General features: G+C 33.3%; 1 protein-coding gene across 4 annotated transcripts in view; it reads right to left on the bottom strand.

Annotated features, from left to right (window-relative positions):
- The window catches only part of LOC124359151 (protein furry), a 693,398-nt gene that overhangs the window by 616,951 nt on the left and 53,668 nt on the right, over window positions 1–22,779 (bottom strand). For 3 of the 4 annotated variants that reach the window (XM_046811647.1, XM_046811664.1, XM_046811674.1), the window contains 14 exons: window positions 21,967–22,145; window positions 21,657–21,881; window positions 19,451–19,594; window positions 18,663–18,891; window positions 18,352–18,539; window positions 17,480–17,615; window positions 17,226–17,396; window positions 14,999–15,188; window positions 13,980–14,156; window positions 9,119–9,229; window positions 8,175–8,339; window positions 7,121–7,270; window positions 6,862–7,025; window positions 6,212–6,519 (listed from right to left, as the gene is read on the bottom strand). In XM_046811647.1, the coding sequence (XP_046667603.1) occupies window positions 6,212–6,519; window positions 6,862–7,025; window positions 7,121–7,270; window positions 8,175–8,339; window positions 9,119–9,229; window positions 13,980–14,156; window positions 14,999–15,188; window positions 17,226–17,396; window positions 17,480–17,615; window positions 18,352–18,539; window positions 18,663–18,891; window positions 19,451–19,594; window positions 21,657–21,881; window positions 21,967–22,145 (2,537 nt within the window). The remainder of the gene's footprint in view (window positions 1–6,211; window positions 6,520–6,861; window positions 7,026–7,120; window positions 7,271–8,174; window positions 8,340–9,118; window positions 9,230–13,979; window positions 14,157–14,998; window positions 15,189–17,225; window positions 17,397–17,479; window positions 17,616–18,351; window positions 18,540–18,662; window positions 18,892–19,450; window positions 19,595–21,656; window positions 21,882–21,966; window positions 22,146–22,779) is intronic. The other variant, XM_046811657.1, reaches the window with a different exon arrangement.

Here is a 22,779-nt window from a genome sequence, read left to right on the forward strand (position 1 = left end):
AGCACAAATAGTTTGTATTTTACAACATAAAAAATAGCACAGGGATTCTATATCAGTCTACTTATATGTTTGTTTCCTGCCTGGTTACATGACCACATTGGAATGATTTGTAAGGTGGATACAATAAGATAGACTTGGTATAGATGACAGGTCTGGAACTTTAAGATAGTGTCTCCTTGGTTACAGAAAGGGACGTGTGGGTGAAAGGGCAGAACACCCACTGGCTAATAGTCTAGGAGCACACAACCTGGGGTTTCTTAAAATCAGTAGAGAAATTTCTCTAAGAAAGACCACACCAGTTTTGGAGAAGTTTCAAATTTGAGGAAGTAAAATGTGTTACAAATATCAAACTATATTATTTTCCCTGATTGTGTTTTTCTTGGCTTAACACATTTAAAACTAACTGTCAGACACAAAAATGACAGTTTTATGACAGTCAGACAACTAGATAAAGGGGCTGAAAGTCACCACTCTCCACCAAAAAGTAAGCTTGTTTATGGTTATTATTTGTCAGAAATTTTGTTTTAAGTGTGTCAAACTAATGAAAATATGATGTAGGACAAAATTTACTGGATGATGTAGGACAAAAATCACCATTGTTTAACATGCTGACTGCAGCATGTGACCTAGTATGTGTGCAGTATTATTAGACATTTAAAATCACTCAGCATAATGTGAACACAGTGAATGTGTTAATGACCTATATCTGCAGATTAAGGATGGATAAATTACACAAATTCACATGTTATGAAATGGAAATTTAAACCAAACAGAAACTATGCTACCTCCCATGTAAATAGCTGTAAAGAACGATGACAGCCAGTATTAGTAAAACAGTTCCTGCCTGGTTAAGCTTATCAGACACCCAGGTAACAGATGTGGCTATGACAGCTTGTTTGTAATAGGCTCAACTTGCTAATCTCCAGACAAGATATAATATCACAGCCAAGTACTACTACACAAAACAATGTGTGTTGTGAAAATTGTTACATCTTGTCACATCTTATGTGCCACTCTCTTTAATATTTCCATATTATATTTAAAAATCATTTTCTTAATAATAGCATTACAGTTATTAATCAAAAAGTTTTGATATTTAATATTTATCTATTAAATTGTATTTAAAAGTATAAACAACTGTATTTCCAAAATAAATTAATTATAGCTCTTTGTTGGAAAGTTCAATTCATTCTTCATAAATAAAATCTTCTTATATAAACTCTTTCAGCAACCTGTTTTTCGATACTCTAATTTATGTTTTCTTCCAACAGTTTCTTCTAGAAGTTTGGAACTCTGTTTTAATAGATTTTCTTCACAAATAGTGTGAGTTTTCTACTGACTATAGATCAATGATAAAATACGTGTTTGTGTTGTGTTTAGTGATTTGTATCTTGTGACTGCAGAAAAAAGTTTAAAATATCTGTCACTGAGACTCTTTATATTAAAGAATGCAAGTTTTATAACTTATTAATCCAGTTTAAGATTTTATTTTACAACTAATTTTACAAAAGCCTAATGTTTTATTATTTTAGTATCATCTACTGTTTAATTCTGTCATTTAATCATATTAAAACTTACTGAAATTATTTTATATTTATATATTAAACATAGATGAATCATTTTCAGTTAATTATTAAGAGTTTTTAAATACTAGTATGATATACAAATATATAATGTGGGTTCAAGTCCCGGCGGAGCAAGTACTTTTTGTGATTAAATATTTATTTAAATTAAATTAGGCTATTACCATTTATACAAATTTAATTAATGTAAATCAAAGTCATTTGACAGGTCTTTGGTCTTCTGATCTTATGTTTCTTTGGTTATTTAAACATATATATGATAGAAATGGCCAAATGCAAAATAATTGAATCATAACACGTAAGGGCTATGTGGTAGTGGTAGCGCACTCACTCAGCAAGTGAGAGATCCGGGTTCGAGTCCCGGTGGAGCAAGTACCTTTTTGTAATTCAATGTTTATTATTATTATTAATAAAAATGAAATCAAAAGGACAAGGTTGTGCTGATTCAGATGAGGTGATGTAAAATGTAACAATTCAACTGAAGGAGCTTTCAAAAAATGGATTCCAAGAAGGTTTTCAACAGTTGTATGAAATGTTGAATAAGTGCAAGAGTGTACTTTGAAAATAATGAGATAAAATCACCTCACATATATTCAATAAACAATAATTGTCATATTCCAGGAACTTGTTGACCTTACTTTGTACTTATTAGGCTACCAAAATTTGCTAGTTGCTTGTTCTATAATATTGCTTAACATTCCTGACAAAACTAAATCCTGGTATCTTGGAGTTTTATAAAACTTCTATATTCAAACCATATTTTTGATAAAATATTTAGTAATGAAGTAAGTGTTTTAAGCCATTAATGTTCTGGTGACCTTTTAACTGTAATTTTTAGATGTCTTAATCGGTTTTCTCCTTTTAGGAGTGTATCCAAATTTACAGAACTTAGCACTAAAAAGTTAAAATGAAGGGTGTTTAAAGGGTACTGTAACATACATGTTGAATGCTAACTAAGAGATAACTCTATATATAGCTGAAAATATTTACGATATATATATATATATATATAGAGTTGTCATTTACTTTAATACATCTCTAGCTCCAGTATATATTGTTAACACCTTCACTGCGACACATGTCATTTACCAACTTTTATACAGCCAGTTAGGTAGCAGCAACTGTCCTCCTTATCAATGTGTTAAATTACACAATTAGTAATCTAAATTTTTGTAGTAGATATAATTTTCTTTGTATAATACAAAATTATTCAAATACAACTTTAAATTATTACTAAACATTAACTTAATTACATATGATTTTTGTTGCTGTGTTTTTTTTATATATTTTACATCTTTGTTTCTCCAAAAATTGTTAAGAAGTGTCCTGTTTATAGACGAATTATGTCGAATTTTCATACAAAGTACTTCTGTTTTGATTGAAGATATTATGCATTAAATAAAACAATTAAATACAGATAAAAATTAAAACAACTATTTAAAAAAAATTATAAATGTACTTAATGAACAATCTTTTGTACTAATGAACACAAGGTAGGAATATGCAACACCTCGAGTTGTAACAGGCTTCATTCACTGAGGTTACATGCAAATGACATTTCATTCTCAACATATCCTGCAGACAGATAGACTAACAAAAAGAAGTTGGCACAAATATGACACATTCCTGTAGAAATGAAGTTTCATGCAAAATTTTAAGTCTACTTATGAAATCTTACTTTACATATTTTGATACACAACAATTTTTGTTCATTAAATTTCATATAAGTATTTAAATAATAAGCCTACATGAAGTTACTATAAAAATATGTTGTATGTGTGGGGTAATAAAGCTACATGTGTTAATATATCACGTGTGAATTTTTTTTAAAGAGGAGAGGCCGATCTCCCCTTTTAAACCTTATTCTGTCCGTCCTCATGGGCCGGCCACTGACCTGTGCGAGGATCTTATCAAACAGAACAAGGGGGAGAGTTGATACAGTACTAGGTCCAAGGTACTGATAAAAAGTGCAACGGCCACAGACAGGATTTGAACCTGCGCCATCTCTAACTCAGACCCAAAGTCCAACGTCTTAGACCACTCGGCCATCGGCACTACCAATTTCTTATTGATGTATTGGGAAGTTTTTTACAATGTATTTATTCTGCTATTTTCTCATTTTCTTTTTCTACCCATAAGACTAATATAAAATTATTCGCCAATACTCCACCAAATCAAATGGAGTGACATGCACCATCATCGAACTCAGCGTTTCTCATATAGAAATGAAGCCTCATGCACAATTACAAGTCTATAGGTTAGTTTGTTTTCAAGATATCATGCGGACAGACAGACAGACAGGCATGCAGGCAGGCAGACAGACAGATAGACAGAAATGAAATTTTTCCAGCCTCATAAACGATAGGCTTTGCTAAAGCTCAGCCAATGAGTCAATTACAAAAATTTTAAAAATTATTTGCAAGTAACAAAAAGAGTATTTACTTAATAATTAAAACTAAGATATGCATGAGTAAAATATAATTAACAAATTCATTATAATAATGCCTTATCAGATATCAGAATATAACAGCAACTCATCAAACTTTATTTAATAACTATTTTTATTTAGATTTAAAAACATTCTCCTATCAAATTTTCCAAACTGAAAAAGATTTTAAAAACATTGGTAGCTAAAGTTTGTTCAATGAACACTGGCTCTCTAACTAGTTATTGCCCAACCCTACTAACAAAGTAAACAGCAAAGTTTGTAATAAATGGAGATTATTCATCAGTGAAAACACACAACTTTATCTTATCAGTATGCAAATGTGTTTAAATTACCACTCCCAAAACAAGAAAACTCATGTATTCTTATTATGACCTAAATAGAATTTAAAACATTATTTAAACCACTAAGGGTTTATCACATGTTGAAGAGAATTTAGTGAATATTTAGCTAATTAAATATAGTTCAAATTATATCTGGTGCTGTTTGCTGCTTAACCCCTTAACCCTCCGGCTGACACCGTCGTAAATTACGACTCATTTTTTCCTGCCGTGAACTGGCAGAGTCGTAATATACGACTCATTAAACATCGTCTACTAATTACGTCATAGTTCCGATAATTACCGCTCGAATCGCATAAAAGTTATATCACTTTAATCACAAGATCCCAAGCCTTCTAATAATGTATTCACTTATATATATATATATATATATATGAATATTTGTTCTTTTACTGGCCGCTAAAAGCTCCCGACTACTTCCGCGTGACGCGACTCGGCAACTGTTAGTGTTTGTATATAGTCTTGTTTTTTTCAATTGTAATTTTATTTGTAAATAAAAGTGTTTATAACTATGTATTTTCTTTTTGTACATAATTAAGTGAACATTATGCATAGTTTAGATTTTTAAATAAAATTAATTTTGAGTTTTTTTTAATGGCATAATACAAAAAAGTGTTTTTTTGACAAAAAAAGTTTTGAGTTCTGACCATCAAACATCCACCATTATTCAGGTAAGTCAAATTATAATTATGTTTATATTGTACAACATATTCTGCAGAGTAATTTGATGTATAACACTTTTGTGTTTTCTCCAATAATTAATTTTGTACAGGAAAAAAAATTTAAAAACTCTGCACGAAGCTTCAAAACAGGGTGCCAGTCAAGGCTCAAATGCGCGCCAGCCGGAGGGTTAATGGTTTATTAAAATTGCACAAGTGAACAAAAAATGCTAATTTTTTATAACATATTTTAAGTTATAAGTCAATTTTACGTTTAGTAAAATAGTTTTTAAGCTAAAAATGGGTAAAAAAACACCTTTTTGACTGAACTTGGTATAGTTCTTTTAATGAATAAAAACGAGGTTTAACACTTTTTCACACATTATCTACACTTGTTTGTGAATGCCGTTTTAGTAGTTTTTCATTATGAGAAACTGTGCAGCAAGGAGCAATTTTGAGTTTAAAGATATAAAACATATATTTACAACAGTAAGATAATGGACAAAACATTTGACTTATATTGGGGCTTAAAACCTCAAAGCATGGCATCAACAATTGACTGTGTATAAGACTATGTAGCACCTCAGCTGATCAAATATGGAACTAGTAAACAAACAAAACTCATATACAGCAGAATAAAAAATTTGAATACAAGTAGGTTGTAAAGTAACAAGTAGGTTGTAAACGTTGTATACTGAATATGTATACAACATTCATGTGAAAATTCCGTCTGATTTTACGTTCAAATAAATAATTAATACCTGAGTCTGTACAATCTGGTACCGATGGTATTTTAAAAAAGAGGGAATCGCATCAATAATATTGATGGGCAGCTGGAGGATCAAACTCTTCATCTTGCCAGTCAAGCAGTGTCATTGTCAACACAATGATAAGAGTGAATGGCTTTTTTAAGTACAAATAAAAAGTGTTTAGTTTGGTAAAGTCTTTGTAAGGTCCAATTAATTTTAACCGGAAATCTTATGTGTATATGACCGTTGAGACAGCAAATAAATAAGTATACTATACAATTCAACACTTCTTGAGTTGATTTTTTATTTCGGCATTGATTTATTTATGGATAAAAACTGTACAAATACATATACCTATAAACACTTCATCAATAAATCATAAAAATTGTAATTTAATTTAGCATAAACATGGATGTAAAGTTTAAATTCCTACCTTTTCATCTTTTGAAGCAAGGAGTGAGTCTAGCCAAGGATAGAGACAGCCTTCCTCAGCAAGGGCCGACGGCTCGAAGCAAGGACCACAACAGAGCACTGCACTCATGGCCTGAAGAGCACAGAACTGCTGTTCCTCTTCCTCAGCAGGAGGCTCCGGAGCCGTGGTGGCAGGGACTGTGGAGCTGGGGCCAGCAGAACCGGTCAGGGCGGAGGCCAATGATCGACCGAAACTGCCACTCCAGCCGGCAAACAGAACGAAAAGGTTGCGCCGCAGATCCCTCTTTAACAACGTTTGATATGTTTCCACTGAAACAAATTATAAATGTTAGAATAAATATATACCTAAATGGATTGTTTATCACTGTTTCATCACCAATTACTGACCTAAAAATACAAATTTACACTCTACAATAAGTATTTAGACATGTAATAAACACAAAAATTTTGTTGTCAAAAAAAGCCTTAGTGTTATCATCAGAAAACTTGGATTGTAAAATTAATTTAACCAATTCACAACTTTATTTTTATATGTATAATTTTATAGTATGTAATCCTGTGTAAAAAAACTATAGCATGTTTACAATTTCATTAATACAAACAACTAAAATAACAATATGATTGTTAATTTAATTGATTTGTTAAACTCACGTGGAAAACTCTTGAGCATTTTCCTAATGAAGTTGCAGAAATGGATTTTAATATCTTTCAAAGCCTCTTTGTCAGGTTCAGCCTCAAGACAAAGCCTCGCTCCGTCCACATACTCGACTATCGTGGGATGTAAGGATTGTGAATCTCTCTCCAGTACACAAGAACTGAAACAGCCACAACACACATAGCTATCTAATTTAAATACTTATTCTAAAGGTTAGATAGTTTTGAAATGAAATTTAAATTCTGATTGTCTTACCTAACTCCAAAAGTTCCATAACCAGCAATTAACTCAAAAACTTTAACCAGCTGTAGGCGCAAGGCATCTCTCCTACGTCTCCTGCGCATGTTCTCCTGTTTTCTGTCAACAGCTTCTCGAATATAAACCACAAGCTCTTCCATCAGATCTCTGCAACAAAGTTCGGTCACATCAAGAATATATTATGATTATTCTCCCTTTTTGTACTTATCCTCAATATAAAAATATCAATCAAATACAGTGCAACCTCGTTAAGTTGGACCCTTTTAAGTCGGATCTCCAGATAACCTGGACAAGTTCAGGAAAATTTTAAATTAGCTTTTAGTCATACGCCTAGACTGCCAAACATGGAGCACATGTTTTTTTTTATTACTAGACTGTTCGTAGAGCTCCATAATTACATGTATTGCGGCTTGTTACGATATAGATGCCAATAACAGGGAGGACACTGATGAAAAAATCACTGAAAATATCACAGTTATAAGACATGCAGAAGCAGCATCTCGTTTGGACAAGTTAATGTTTTATTTCAAGCAACAAGAAGAGACAACATCAGCCGAGATTCTCATGTTGAAAAGGTTGCGTGACTGCATGGCACGGAAACAGCTGACACAACTCAAACTAACAAAATTCTTTCTGAAAAATTAAACCGTATATAGTGTATTATATTTTTTGTGATATGTATTTTAAGTGCTATTCCGCAAAAAAAGTGCTGTTCTTTATTTTTCGACATTGGCCCTTTAACCCGGATTTTCCCACTGTAAGAAAAAAGTTAAAAAACAAACTTCCACATTACAACTTAGTTGGATGCTAAAGCACCTGTTGACTTTAGATAGTAATCTACACTCATTCTATAAATCATACCATGCAGAGCTCTTTTTTATATTTTTTATGTCTGTTTCCTTTCAAAATATATTTTAACTGCCATATTTTTTATTAAAGACAAGTCAGGATTATATAAGTCAACCTAAAAAAATAATTTAGTGGTTTTGTAAAATTACTGTCACTTTTCATGCATACTTCTTGTCACTGGTTTCTGGTGCAATGTACTCACTTTAAAGCGTCCGAGTTGACCTTGCCAAGAGCGTGAACCGCTGCGTCTCTAACGTCTGCTACCTCACAGCGCAGCAGGGGGATCACCAGCTTGTACAGAGCACTGGGCGACGTGTTCACTGCCTTGTTATCCATCCGCTCTGTCGTCAGGCTGTCAGGACTCGAACTGAAACAGAGGACATTAGTTTACCACACTGTGTTTATTAACCTAGATGAATCATTTGATACTTATTCTTTTACTTCATTAGGAACAACAATTTAAAGTACTAGTAGACATTGTTTTGCTTACTATAGTGTCACAACAATAGAGCTTAGATTAAATTAAACAAATACTGAATATTCAACATAATGGGGAACGAAATTATTTAGCATTCATTTATCTTTAGATATAATGATGCAGTCATTAACTATTATCCTAAACTTGTATGAGCATTTGCTAATGGATAGCTAGAGAAAGAAGACTATCGTGTAACTTAGAACAATTGATTTAAACTTAAATATACTTTATTCATAATAGTATAGTAGTTCAAGTGCATGAATGCTGTCAACACTTCTGCGTAGAGTCTTGATATCTTGATGTGTTGTCATCCTTAGTGAATGGTGGAGTAGAAACAGTCTACGAGTTCTCCTCAATCATTTTCTTCATACTAAACCTTTATGAGACTAAATGATTTATTAAAAGTATGAGACAATAGATTTTGTACATTGTTTAAACTTTATTACGTTGTCTACAACATGAGTCAAGTTGATCCCGTCTCAAACACAGCCTACTAGAGAGAATTAATAGGTGTTTTAGCCCACTCCTTTACAAATAATTAAAAAATCCACAACAAGTACTTGACTATATAGTTAGATTACAACTCTAACAGACAACTGTACTAGAATAGTTGAGGTTTACTTATCTTAGTTTTAGCCAGTGCAGAATCAAATCTGAGTTATTCTCACCTGCTCCTCTTATGTCGTTTTGGAGCTGCAGTTGGAACACAGGTTAAAGAAAGAGAATCATAACCTAACTCATCATCAGAGACACTGGAGAAAGTGCGACCTGAGGGCAAACTGCCAGACAACCGAGTTAATGTCAACTTCTCCATCAGATCAAGCCACCAGCAACACAGAGGCAACAGAAGCAGACACCCCTCACACAGACTGAACTAGTGAAACTCGCATTTCAAGCGAAATCAACAGGAATCCACACGCAGCTGACACTTAATCCATCTCATATTCAAATATAAATTACAGCGACAAATTGCGACGTGTTCTGAAGTTATTCTACATGTAAAAGTTGAGTGAACGCCAAACACAAAATACCAATTTCATACTAACAAAACAAATTTGGTAAGTAAAGCATTTTGAATGGGACCAAAGATAAACAAATTCAATAAAATATTGACAAATTTAAGCATTAGTAACTCCAACTAAACAATAGGTTTAGTTGAATAAAGAGGGTAAAATGCCAAATTGTATTACAACAGTTTTGATAAGGCAGGAAGAACAGGCTTACCTTTACCAAATTTAGAAGGTTATTCCTCTTCTTCTTGGTAAAAGTAAGTCAGCTCTTTCTACTCTACCAAAACTCTTACACTTGACAATACTTTGAGTTGAAAAAAACAGTGAAATTTAAAAAATTACATTTAACATAACCTAATTGTTTGAACAACAACAAAAATGAATGTAAAATGTAAAATGAATTAAGTAATTTTTGAGATTAATTAAATCAACAACCAAATAGTCTCCAAATAGTTGGTAGTTGACCTGTAATTTGTAGTCAACAACCAAATAGTCTCTTCGATCATTTAAACTAACTACATTTTACCATAATGTTATACAGAAGCAAAGGAATTTACATAAAACCATCTAACAACTATACTCAAATTCTATAAGGAACAATAACTCACCCCAACACCACAATATTCAATTACAAAAATATTTTATAGTATTAGCGAATAGGGAGTGTGGCTGGGCCCAGGCAGTTTCACACCCACACACGATGATACTACTCACACAAGTGCAGGGGTTTGGACCGGCCACATTGCCAACGTGTTAGTCACTTAGTGCAAAATTGTCACAGAGTATTGCTTAGTCATGAGTCTAACATGTAACTGAATACCCCATGACGGAAAACAACAGGTACTGAGCTGGCCCCAACCCTCTGTACTTATGAGCGTGGGGGTGCATGTGTGCAAGGTGGCTTCAGGTCCTTCAGGTACAGTCCCTATTTGCTAATGCTATAAATTGTAAAAAGTATTTTTTTTATTAATTAATTTACAACTATCTGTCTTAGAGGCCAACATACAGAGCTACAGATATAGTTTATGTCACTGTATGGCTCTGTCAAAGATGTCAGTGACAGCTTTTACTTGTGACTGTCTAAAAATAAATAAATAAAAGTAAATCAATAATTCTCTAATTACGTGTTCTCCATACTATTACGTTTTACTTCCTCTTCTGTGTTTTCTGCTACGTAATTGCTTTTTTACTCTTTGTTGAGATGTGTTCTGCACTGGGTAATTTCTGTAATCTGAATATATTCTGCACACTAGACTAAATGAACTATTTGGAAACGGGTGTTGAGAAACCAATCCCTAGAATTTGTGGAGGAGGCCCATACGTCATTGCCGCTTAGCTCCTTCTACCTTCCTAGACTAACTGATACCTGCTGGAAGACTATGGACCATCTTACATTACAAACTGACTGACCTATCACCTCTCTCAAAAAATAAGGTTATGGACTTTTTATGAGAATCTAGTTTGTAGTAGAAAGTGGATAAGACTGTGAAATTAGGCTCTTTGCCAATTGGAAATGTATTTTGAGTGGAATCTACACTATAAAGAAAGTGGTGGGGACTTATTTTTAGTCCATCAAATAACTATTTACTTTATTGTAATTTCTCACTAATTTATAAAAATTAAAGATCTGATCAGATATTTTTACAAAGAAAACAAACACCTCCCTTGCAAACCTGAGTTTGCAACCAAATTCGGTGAGTACTGGCATTTTATTCAAAATAATAAATCAAAAATTTTTTCTATGTATCTGAACCACAATTAATTTTTGTTATTCTTATTTTTTTTATAACATTACGCAATTTTGAGAACCATATTTGTTTACATTATCCATACACAAAATAAATTAATGTAAATGTACATAAAATACATTACCAGACAAAATGTAAAACAACTAATTAGTTGTTTTAGATTTTTTCTGGTATTTATAAGTTGTTGAAATAGAGAATAAACGTGAAAGGTAATATCAATTAGTGCCAGAAAACAGTAATTTTAAGTAAATTAACTGTAGGAATTCTCTAATTTTCACTTGTAAAACTAAAATGCTTCAATTTAGTATTCATTGTATACTGTTAGTTTTTTTGTAACATTAAAAGTTTTTTGTGTACAATGAAGCATTTTTTGTATTTTTCAAAAGTTTTGAATATCTAAATCAATTTACTGTCAGAATTTTAACTATCTGTTTTATATATATATACTTTTGAAAAATACAAAAAATGCTTCATTGTACACAAAAAACATTTAATGTTACAAAAAAACTAACAGTATACAATGAATACTAAATTGAAGCATTTTAGTTTTACAAGTGAAAATTAGAGAATTCCTACAGTTAATTTACTTAAAATTACTGTTTTCTGGCACTAATTTTATTATTTATTAGTATTTATTATTTAAACATACATTAAAAACAAATTATATATATATATATATATATATATATATATATATATAATTTGTTTTTAATGTATGTTTAAATAATAAATACTTGTAGTTGAAAAAGAATAAATTATTTATATTAAACCCCATGCAAGCAACACAATAAAGTTAATTTTTGACTATTCTCCTTTTTAGCCTGACGAGACATTACCTTCACATGAGTGTTAACAACAGCAGAGCATTGTTAGGCTTGTTTGGGGCTCTCCTGACCAGAGCATGTTGCTTATTCAGACTCTAAGTTCATTCTAACACAAAATAACATCATGAGATCACTCTCCTTTAGAGACAAGCACACATTCCACTCCTTGCCAGAGGAAAAGCTGTATCAATTGGTAGCAAGAGATTGACTTCTAGGTTACAGGTTTAGCATGCTTCCACTTACTAAGTGAATGATATAAAACACATCCCTCAGACAGTAGACATAACCGTAACAGTTATTTTAAACATATGCTACAAACTAACTGAAATCCATAAAATACAATAGACTTGCAAACATTTTAGAAAACTCTAGAACTTGCACATTTTTATAGCAATTATTGTTATGGCTTTCCAGCTTACTTTTATCTACAGAAAAAGTAAACTTCTTTAGTATTTTTAATCCACACCTGAACAAAGCTATAGAACTGTTGGGATTAGTAACAAAACACAGATCATTAAGAAGTAACACAAAAAGCAAACAAAGCTATAACACAAAATATTATTTTTGTATTCACAACTACCACCACTCATATATTTCAAATGAAGCCATATTAAAACATAAATTGTTAAATAAGCTAACCAACTTAAATTGGCCAAGCAGACTGAAAAGCTCTGTAAAATATCAGAACAATACAAAAAACTTTCAATTATACTAACCATAAAATATTAGATGGTAAAAACACAAGTTAAAAGTATAAACTTTTTTATTTTCTGCAAAATATTGAGCAAACTGATTACATGTTGACAAAGTGGTAATATTTAAATTTTTTAAATGTTCTCTCAAATCTACAGAGAAAAATAGATTAGGTAAAAATTCTAGAACCAATCCACATTTATCTACGTCAAATTTGTCATAATTAAACCTCTCACTCTCTCACTAGTAATATGAAGTTTTAGATAAATAGGATATAATACCATACTGTTCAATATACACATTGGATAAAAAGGACAAACATCTTCCCCAACATGAAAAAATATATGGTGAAGTAGAAAACCAAATATCGGCATAACAACATACAGATGTAGCAGCTCTAATTTCTTTGCAAGGTATAAAAATAGAGCATGAATGCGGTTTAAAATTAAATAGATGTTAAAATTTACATAATCTATTCAACAATTTTTATTATAAGCCCATTTTAACCCTTTCGCTTACAAAAACTTTTACTACGGTACATACAAAAACTGCAAGGTCAAAACGCATGATTATAAACAATGCGCTCAAGCTTTTATATTATTGTATGAAAGTTACAATGATACAACTGTAGTTAATGTTACAAGTTAGTTGTATTGTACTGGTGCTAAGTTTGCATTAGTATTCAATAATATGAAATTTTATTTGAAAAATAATTATTGTGTGTATAATTTCAATAAAAAAATAAATAATATATCATAACTTATTAAAACTTTTTAGTTTTATCTTGTCTAAGTGATGTGAAGAGAATTATCAGTACCATTTTCAAAATATGTATTAAGAAGGTTAACTTTTTGCTAACATACACGCAAGGTTGTACTGTACTACCTTCAAAATATCAAACTTATAGATAGTTCTCTCCAAACATAATATCTGGCTATTTAAGTTTAATGCGATTTTAAACAAAATCAAAAGATATGTAATGCAATTTTTATAATTTTAGAGATGTTCAAAACTGTTTTATTTCAGTATAGCTGCACATTCTTTGCTGTAGTTTCATACCAATTGGACACATGATATTTTTTTCATGTTTGTAAATGCCCAATATGTTCACAATTGGCATTATGTGTTGGAAAACACCCAGACTTTAAATTTATTGTTCAGCAATAAAAGTTTTAATCTAGTGTCTGAAATAACATAGATAAAAACTGGTAATAGCCTACAAGTATTAGTCGCTACCGTTGTAAGAAAGTGTACCTGAGACTGAGGTCGGGAGAAGCGCAGCGGACGATAGGGCTGGGGGCAGGCGGGACCACTCTCATAGCAAATGTGACGTAGTTACGCCAGACCACCATGTGCATGTCACGCTCCGTGATCGGCTTGCGTGGTGGAGCAGAGCTTCTCAACAATGATGCTCTGTTGTCACTCACTGGCCTACCATTTGTAACACATTTAAAAAATATTTTAATTTCTTAAATAAGAATTTGTACATTTTCTCTTTTAAAATACAAAATGAAAATTTAGTTAATATTAAAAACATTATTACAGATTTTCAAAATGGCAATTGTTTTAAGACTTTTAAAATTGTATTAATACCAATACATAAAAAAGAATTATTTTTAAAATAGTTAAAATTTAAATTATGATAAATACATATTTTGTTCGAACCAAACTAAATATAACTAAGAAAAATTATCCTGATTGTTTTTTTGTAAAAACAATTATGAATGTCTATTGATAGTAAATAACATGCATGTTCTTTTTCTATTTTATATATATTTCTTTTTTTAATAAATTAATTTAAGAACCTCTTTTACTACACAGTGCAGAAACAGTATAATAGACTTTTTTTGCACTATACTGAAAATTAAGTAATTAATAGCTAGGACCACAGTAATTTAACATTTAATCAAATTTATAGGCTCCGGTTTTACCTTGTATCTTAAACACTGTACCTCTATAAACACAAAAACTCTCCACGCTCCAGTCAAATCATAGATTGTTTCTGTTTGAAACATTTTTTGTTTTTGTAAAAACTGAATGTATCCTGAAATATACTGAGTCAAGAGTGAGACGGCTGATGTTGTAGGTTGGCTTAGATACTTTTTAAATACAATATTTACATCACTGACAGAGGATCTATAATACTAACAGAGAGTGTAGCCTGGAGTATGAAATTGGCCAGGAGTAAGAGATGCCTGAAATTGTACGCTGCCATTGGTGCTACCCATACATGTAGAATACAATACATCTTATCTTCACAAAGTAATACTTACGTAGGATCAATAACAGTAAACAGAGAATGTAGCCTAGAGTATACAATCGGCCAGGAGTGAGAGACGGCTGACGGACAGTGGGTCAACACTCGCCCTCTCTCCAGGAACCCAAACAGACAGACTGCCCATGGGTCACTGGCTCCACTGATCATGTTGCTGGACGGTTTCCAACTGCTCTCATCTTGCAAACCTATCATCCAAACGTTCCAGGTCATTGTCATGTTCATTCCAAATAACAGGTTTTTATATACAACAAATAAAGAATAGAGCACTAAGTGAATGTACTGAAATGTAAATAAGTTCTTGACTAAGGTTTACAATCAAAACATAGTTTTTATAAATTTGACTCATTTCTAGCATGAGTCAATATTATTAACTCAAATAACTTTGGGTCCATCCGATTTCATATGAAGGAAAAATTTATTTCCTTGAATTTGAGCAATCTGATTACAATGTATTTAACACATCTTCTCTTTGAGTTTGTGTTGGTGAAAGAAAAAGTTCAGATCTTGCCATTTGTAAATTATCTGAAGACTTACTTGAAAAAAATTACTTCATGAAAAACTGCAGATTTTTGGACCAGGCAAAATAAGGATGCGAATAGAATATTTTTTTAAATGTATTTAATGAATCAATTTTTTCTTAGGAGTTCCAACTCTTGAAGACGTTTGGCAATGTTATTAGATTGTTGTAATGGCTGAGCATTAGCAAAGCCTGTCTCTCAGGATGTTGACAACATTTCTCTTTTGTCTATCTGCCTGTCCCTCCCACTCTCTCTTGCTCTGGCAGCATGTTATATCGAGAATGGGCTGACCTACAAACGTGAAATTTTTCATGAACTTACATTTCTGTATAAAGGCAACATCAAGTTCAATGGTCAAGCATGTTAATACAGGCTGAGCATTGCAAACAGTTTTAAATTTGGTCTTGTGGGCAACCATGATGCAACAAGAAATTTACAACAAACATGTTTGTAAACAAACTGATTAAAATCATTTGAAGTTTCAACTAACGTAGTACAACATGTCATGAGGTTAACCTTGCTGGATGGGTTGGTAAGACTTGTGTTACATTCTGTCGAATCCTTCAATAATCAGTGAATCGATTTATTTGTATAAACAGTCAAGGTAGAGTTTCATGATCTCCACGTCTCTCCATGGGTTTTGGCTGAGCATTAGCAAAGCCTATAACTCTGGGTGATATCTCGAGAATTATTTGGGCCTCTAAACCTGAAGTATTTTATATTTTGCTATCATAGATATATTTGCCAGGGGTTCTGGCAATATTCCTCTTTTTGCTTTCTGTTAGCTGTTAGATCCACCACCTGTGTGTCTGTTTTCACTAAATGTCTCAAATGAATTGAGCTAAGACTTGAAATTTTTGTAGGTAACTTCATTTCTACATGACCAACAACATGTTTGATAATGGACATGTCTCTCTATGGAATTTGGCTGACCGTTTGCATTCCCTTACTATCCGCAAGATAGCTAGAGAAAGATTTTTTCTGTATACTTTAAATTTAGAATGAAACTTAATTTTTAAATAGAAAGAATGAGTTCAATGATGGCGAATGGTCATCCTCGGGATTTAGCTGAGCGTCATTGAAGCCTATCACTCAGTAGGCTGACAAATTTCTCTTTTGTCTGCCTGAAGGCTGTAAAATTTCCTATCTCTCTAAATTTTTGCTGTTTGTCTGTCACAGGACATCTCCAGAATAAATTACTTACTTGATACCTCGAATGTTATGCAACATTTGATCTGGTATATTCCTACATTACCTTAATTAGTGGAGGTCTAACAACATCAATGATCCTATAACGGTTAATAACATTCACTACACATAAAGAAATATAAATGTTTTATTATGCCCTGAATACTGTAAATAATGCTGCTGCAAGGCTTTTTGTCAATGGTACTCTAATCATGAATGCATTTGGAGTATATAATAGACGTGTTTGAAAATAACATATTTTATTATTTATTTATTTTAAAGATTGATGCTACCTAGGGCATGTTCCAGGGAGTGAAGAAGAGGGGGGGGGGCACTTTCAGCTCCGTGTGAAGATTTATTGTCAGAATATTTTTGTTTTTTAGAGTAACATAGACTTCTGGGTCTGAAAGTGTTAAAAACCTTCAATTGACAATGACAATCAAGGATTACACTTTCATCATTTAAGCCAAATGTATTTGGTTATTACTGATAGAAAGAAAAGTAATTTCTACTTGCCTCCAGTCCATACAGAAGAGTTCCTGTCAGAGATCCACTGGAGATCTATATTAGATACAGAGAGCACTGCAGCTTTCTCCGCTGGAGGCAGCATGGCCATGCAACTATCCACCACTTGGGGGCAGCACCTGTCTATAACATCGATCACTGGCTGGTCGTCCTCTAGAGCTCCTGCAGGCAAAATCACGGTTACTTCAGTCCAACATACATCTCCATTAGAGCAGAGTCTGAACAGAACAAAAACTGTGACTCACCAAAAGCTTTGATGAGAGTCTTGACTTCTCGCAGAATATGTACAGCAAGTCTCCGTGGACAGAGCCGGTTGTTGCACAGCATAACCAAAGCAAACCCTTCTACTTGATGGAATACACTGCACACCGACTGCTCTCTCTGTGACACCACAAAACATAACTACATTTATCACCACCATCAATTCTAAACTTAATTATTTCATTTTAGAAATAACTGCATGATATTCCAAAAGAGCATTTGTGGAAAATCTATTTTTTAAATACAACAATGCACAAAAATGTTTAATTGTTTTACCAATCAAATAATATTTTTTTCAAAAATCATATTAAAATTTAATTCTAACCATTTCAAATTTGATTCTTACAATAATAAATCTTTCTTGATAACATTGCGATTCTAAAAACATCATTAAACCATTTTTCTTAAACATGTTACCAACAGTGTTTGAACTTTATACCTGAAAATTAGGTTCAATAAAATGCTACCAAAGGATAAACTATTAGTGCATCACAAGATTTCCACTATTATTAGACACTGAGTCACTCAGTAGCCAAATTGTGAATTAAAAAAAAATGGTCTTTTAGATTTCATAACCATACAAGTTTTCTCTTGAATTAGTCTTTTACTGACACTGTTTTACTGACACTATAAAATAAACTTCTTGTTTATATCTTGTTACCAACTCTCAGTGTAGAGCAATTATCAGGGACCTTGTTTAGTAAAACTGTAAAGGCAATCTGAAAATAGTCAAGCATTTGGTATTACAATTCAACACTTCATAAATGTTGATACATGTTGATGTCTACAAACTTTATTTAAATAGGCATAGGCGTAGGAGAATTTATTCACTATCACAACATGAAACAATATTTACCAGAGCATGATCGGATCGTCTGGGCGTGACAGAGGTCCTGAGAGTATCTGTGTCCTTAGGCTGGCGGTCCCGGGTCGGCCCCAGTGCATTCTTCCAGCTGGTGATCAACTGTAGCAACATCCGCAGCCCATTGTCCATCAACTGAGTGAACGTATCCTGGACATCTCTTGCCAGGAACTGAGTAAACCCTGAACACACCCTAAGTTAAGTTTAACATTTTTTAAATCTAACTAGTATTAAAATTTACCTTGAACAATAATTACATTGTTGTCAACTGAAGAAGACAAATATCTGGCATAATAGATAATTACCCAATATAACATCCTGTCTCCAGTCAGGGAAATCTATGACGAGTGTCTGCAAACTCTGGTAGGCCAGACCTCTCAACTCCTCGTCCATGTGCACCGTGAGCCGAGCCAGCAGGTCTACCAACTCCGCACCAGTAATGCCCTCAGGGATCAGTCTTGGCACTGCAGCCACACATGTCCGGAACAGATCGATGCGTGGCTTGCGTTCTCCAGTTATCATTTCATCTGGCTCCTAATATTATACAATTTTACATTCACAGTCCTTCAAAACACCAAGAACTATCGACTAGTACTATAAACTAATATCCATAGTTCAAATTTAACAGTTTACAAATTTTTAAATTCTATTTATAAAACTTAATGATGATATTATTTTGTTTAATTTAGCAAAACTAACAGGAATAAAGAGTTCTCAGATTTTTACTATAAAAAGTACTGTCACCTTGTGAGGTAATGAATAATGTCGAGTTTAGATTTGGAAATTATTTTTTAATGTCAGCACTAAACAAACTAATTATTCTATTTCATGGAATCTCACCGGATACCTGTTTCCTAACAGACTTTATTACAGTATTCAATGCTTTAAAATGACTCTGATCGAGAATCAAACTATCAATTCTGAATTTTGATAATATGGCATGTAACTTCATAAACATTAGTTACAAGTTTACCAATTTATATCTTCTCAATCGATTGCTTTTTCTCTAGACATCGTTATGGTAAAGTTGTGTGAAAATCTACCAATATACTTTTATTCTTTTAAACTTTTTCAAAATCAAGGATTTACTCACCTTATTGACATTCTGTGTGCTAGTCATCATGAGGGGTCGACCATAATGCACGTCCAAAGCTCTCAAAATATCAACAAACACCCTCCGGACATGAGGGAAGTAAGCAGACATACCAATACTGCGAGCTGTATCTTCTGTTAACATCTGCAGCAGACATATATATTTCAATTAATTATTCAGAATAATGTAATAGGGTGTGAAATGGACAAAAAGTCACTGACATTGTTTCTTATAAATCTCTTATTTCTAATTTAGTCAATATTACTTTTGTCCCACTAACACTTATTTATTTTAAATCAGAGCTATATCCTTCATATCCACATCTCATAACAGGAGACCTATATACAGGGTGTGGCAGCATAACTTCCTTTTTTCAAACCTCAATAAAAACTATTGTATGCATCAGAAAATATTTATTTATTTTTTATAATGTAGGTACATGTCTAAAGTTTTTATTTACATTGTTTTGAAGATCAAATCTGTTAGGTGACGTCCCCCATTCTCCATACATTGCGTAAGCCGATTTCTGGCGTTTGTCATGACTGTTGTTAGCGTAGCTGGTGTTATGTTGACAATTTCTTCTCGGATGTTGGTCTTCAAATCTTGTAGGTTTCTTGGATGGTTCACATAAACACGGGATTTCAAAAAACCCCATAGAAAAAAATCACAAGGTGACAGATCGGGAGAGCGTGCCGGCCATTCGGTTTTCCCTCAAAACAGCCATCGATGCTCTCGAAGTGTGTGCTGTTGCACCGTCTTGTTGGAACCAAGTGTCCCCCAAATCCAAATCTTCTAGCCGTGGGAAAAAAAAATTCTGTAGCATGTTTACATACCGGTCCGAAGTCACTGTCACTGTAACCTCATTTTCCTCAAAAAACCAGGGACCAATAATTCCAGCTGAGAAAATTGCACACCACACTGTGACTTTCGGTGAATGCAAAGGCCTTTGATGCAATTCTCGAGGGTTGGTGTCAGCCCAGTAGCGCATGTTTTGTTTGTTAACCGACCCACACAAATGAAAATGGGCTTCATCGCTAAAAAAAAAACAATAGCACCCTCGGGAACGACATCAAGAAGAAGCTCACACGCGTTCATCCGAGAATTGAAGTCACGTTCTGAAAGTTCCTGCACTATCGCCATCTTATAGGGATGAAAATGAAGATCATCACGAAGAATTCTTCCCACAGAACGATCGGATAGTCCAAGGGCAGATGCGTGTTTGTGCGCAGAACGCCGTGGTGATCGCAACATTGACACTCTCACTGCTTCAATGTTCTCAGGTGATCTAACGGGCCGAGGGACTCCAGTTCCTTGTTTTGTCGCACTTGCAGTTTGTCTGAATGTAGTGACCCATGTAACAATTGATTTGCGGTCTGGGACGGGAGCCAACGGGGCTAAATTAAAGCGATTCCGAAATGCACGCTGTGTTGCAATAACCGAACATCCACTTGAAAAGTAGGCCTCAACGGCAAAGGCACGCTCCTCACTATTCCAACGCATGATGGCGACTGAACCGTGTCAGGACAAAACTTTACAGTACCCCGTCTTGAATGAGACCACTAGCGCTCCGCTATGACATCAACTAACTGAATGGCGCGCATTTTTAAAATGGAAGTTATGGTGCCGCACCCTGTATTAATGAATAACCTGTTTGCTTATTTTCATAACACCACATCATTTATTTAATTCGCATCAATAAAAGAAAGAACCTAGTCACTTGATGTCATAAAGAGTACTTGGCTATACTGAAGAAATGCCAGGTGTCCCAACTCTCACCCCACCCCACTCTAACTTTTGAATGGTTGAGAATTTTCAAATCTCCTCTGGGATATGTAACTTAAAAATCTTGAACAGTATGATCCATTGATTAATAACATTGAAAATTAAAAAAATATGATGACAGAAAATCCACATAATCAACAAAACCATATAACCAAAATGATTGCCTTTAAAGTTAAACTTTAACTTCAATTCTATTATATGGATGATAGTTGGATGAACACAACTTTTAGAAAACTTTAATTTTCACCATTCTCTTTTATAAAAACTTTTGAGGTAGATGAGGTAATTTAAAACTCATAAAAATGTTGTTATTTTGATATACCATTGATATACCAGATTTCCTGGAAACTATATAAGGAGAACTAATACAAACTCCTTTGAATGATAAACAAGCAGTATGAGAGAATGGACTGCCAGTACTTGCCTTGTTGAGGAAGGTTTTCTTGACCCTGAGTGTATTGCCAGATGGCAAGACCCCTGAGGTTCGAGGCATGGGCGGCTCTCCCTCCTTCTGTTGCAGACTGTCTGCCACTACCAGGAATGCCCGCAGGCCTATTGACATCCGCTCAGGAGTCAGTATGATTTTGATGGGCCTACCCACGGACAGCAGGTCAAACACGATCTCCCTCATCGCAAAGTCTAGTCTCTCCTAGGAACAAAACAATTTTATGAAAATCAGCATTGGCAATATACAAAACTTCACAATGTATTCCAGTTGCACTAAGAAGTGATACCTGAGCTATGAACTGGATGATTTTCACAAAGATGTTCAGAGGGGTGTCTCTGGGTACAACAGCTTTGGAGCCCTTAGGGAAGAGACTGTTGACTATACTCTGCAGCCGAGACTGGGTGGCAGAGTTGCTCTCACATTTGATACGTATCATGTAGACCCACAGTAGGCGGTACAAAGCCTCTGATAACACAAATCATAACATTTATGAATGCAGATATCAGAATCAGCTCTTCTACACTAAATAAAAAAAGGCATTCTTCAATTGTTTTCAATAAATGTGTTTACATCAGTTTCATAAAAAGGTCTTCATCAAATACAAATTAAATTCTTAATTATGTCACACTATTTGTTTTTAACTTGAACTGCATTAAGAATTTGGATATATATTTGTAATATCATATACTATTATTAGTAATGTACCATTCACTTAAAAATGCAAACTTCACACTAATAGATTGCTGACCATACAAATTTTCATTATATAGAAAGTTGAAAATTTATAAATTTATATTTTAAGACATTTCAGAAGTATACATTAAGTATAATTTAAAATTATTCACATTTTCTACAATTAGATTTTGTAACAGGTCAAATTACGACATTTGAATATTCGCGGGGAATTGGCAGACTGTGACGTCAATGAATCGGCAGACTGTGACGTCAGTGAATCACATATTGTCGGAATTGAAGTTTATTTAACTAATAACGAAGAAATTTATTGAACTTTATACGGGAAAAGATTTGATCAATTAAAATGAAGTAAACATAACCGAAATTCATGTTTTACAAAAACACTAAATAGAATTACGCAGAA

This window comes from Homalodisca vitripennis, chromosome 1 (assembly GCF_021130785.1).
Source record: "Homalodisca vitripennis isolate AUS2020 chromosome 1, UT_GWSS_2.1, whole genome shotgun sequence".
NCBI classification, from domain to species: Eukaryota; Metazoa; Arthropoda; class Insecta; order Hemiptera; family Cicadellidae; genus Homalodisca; species Homalodisca vitripennis.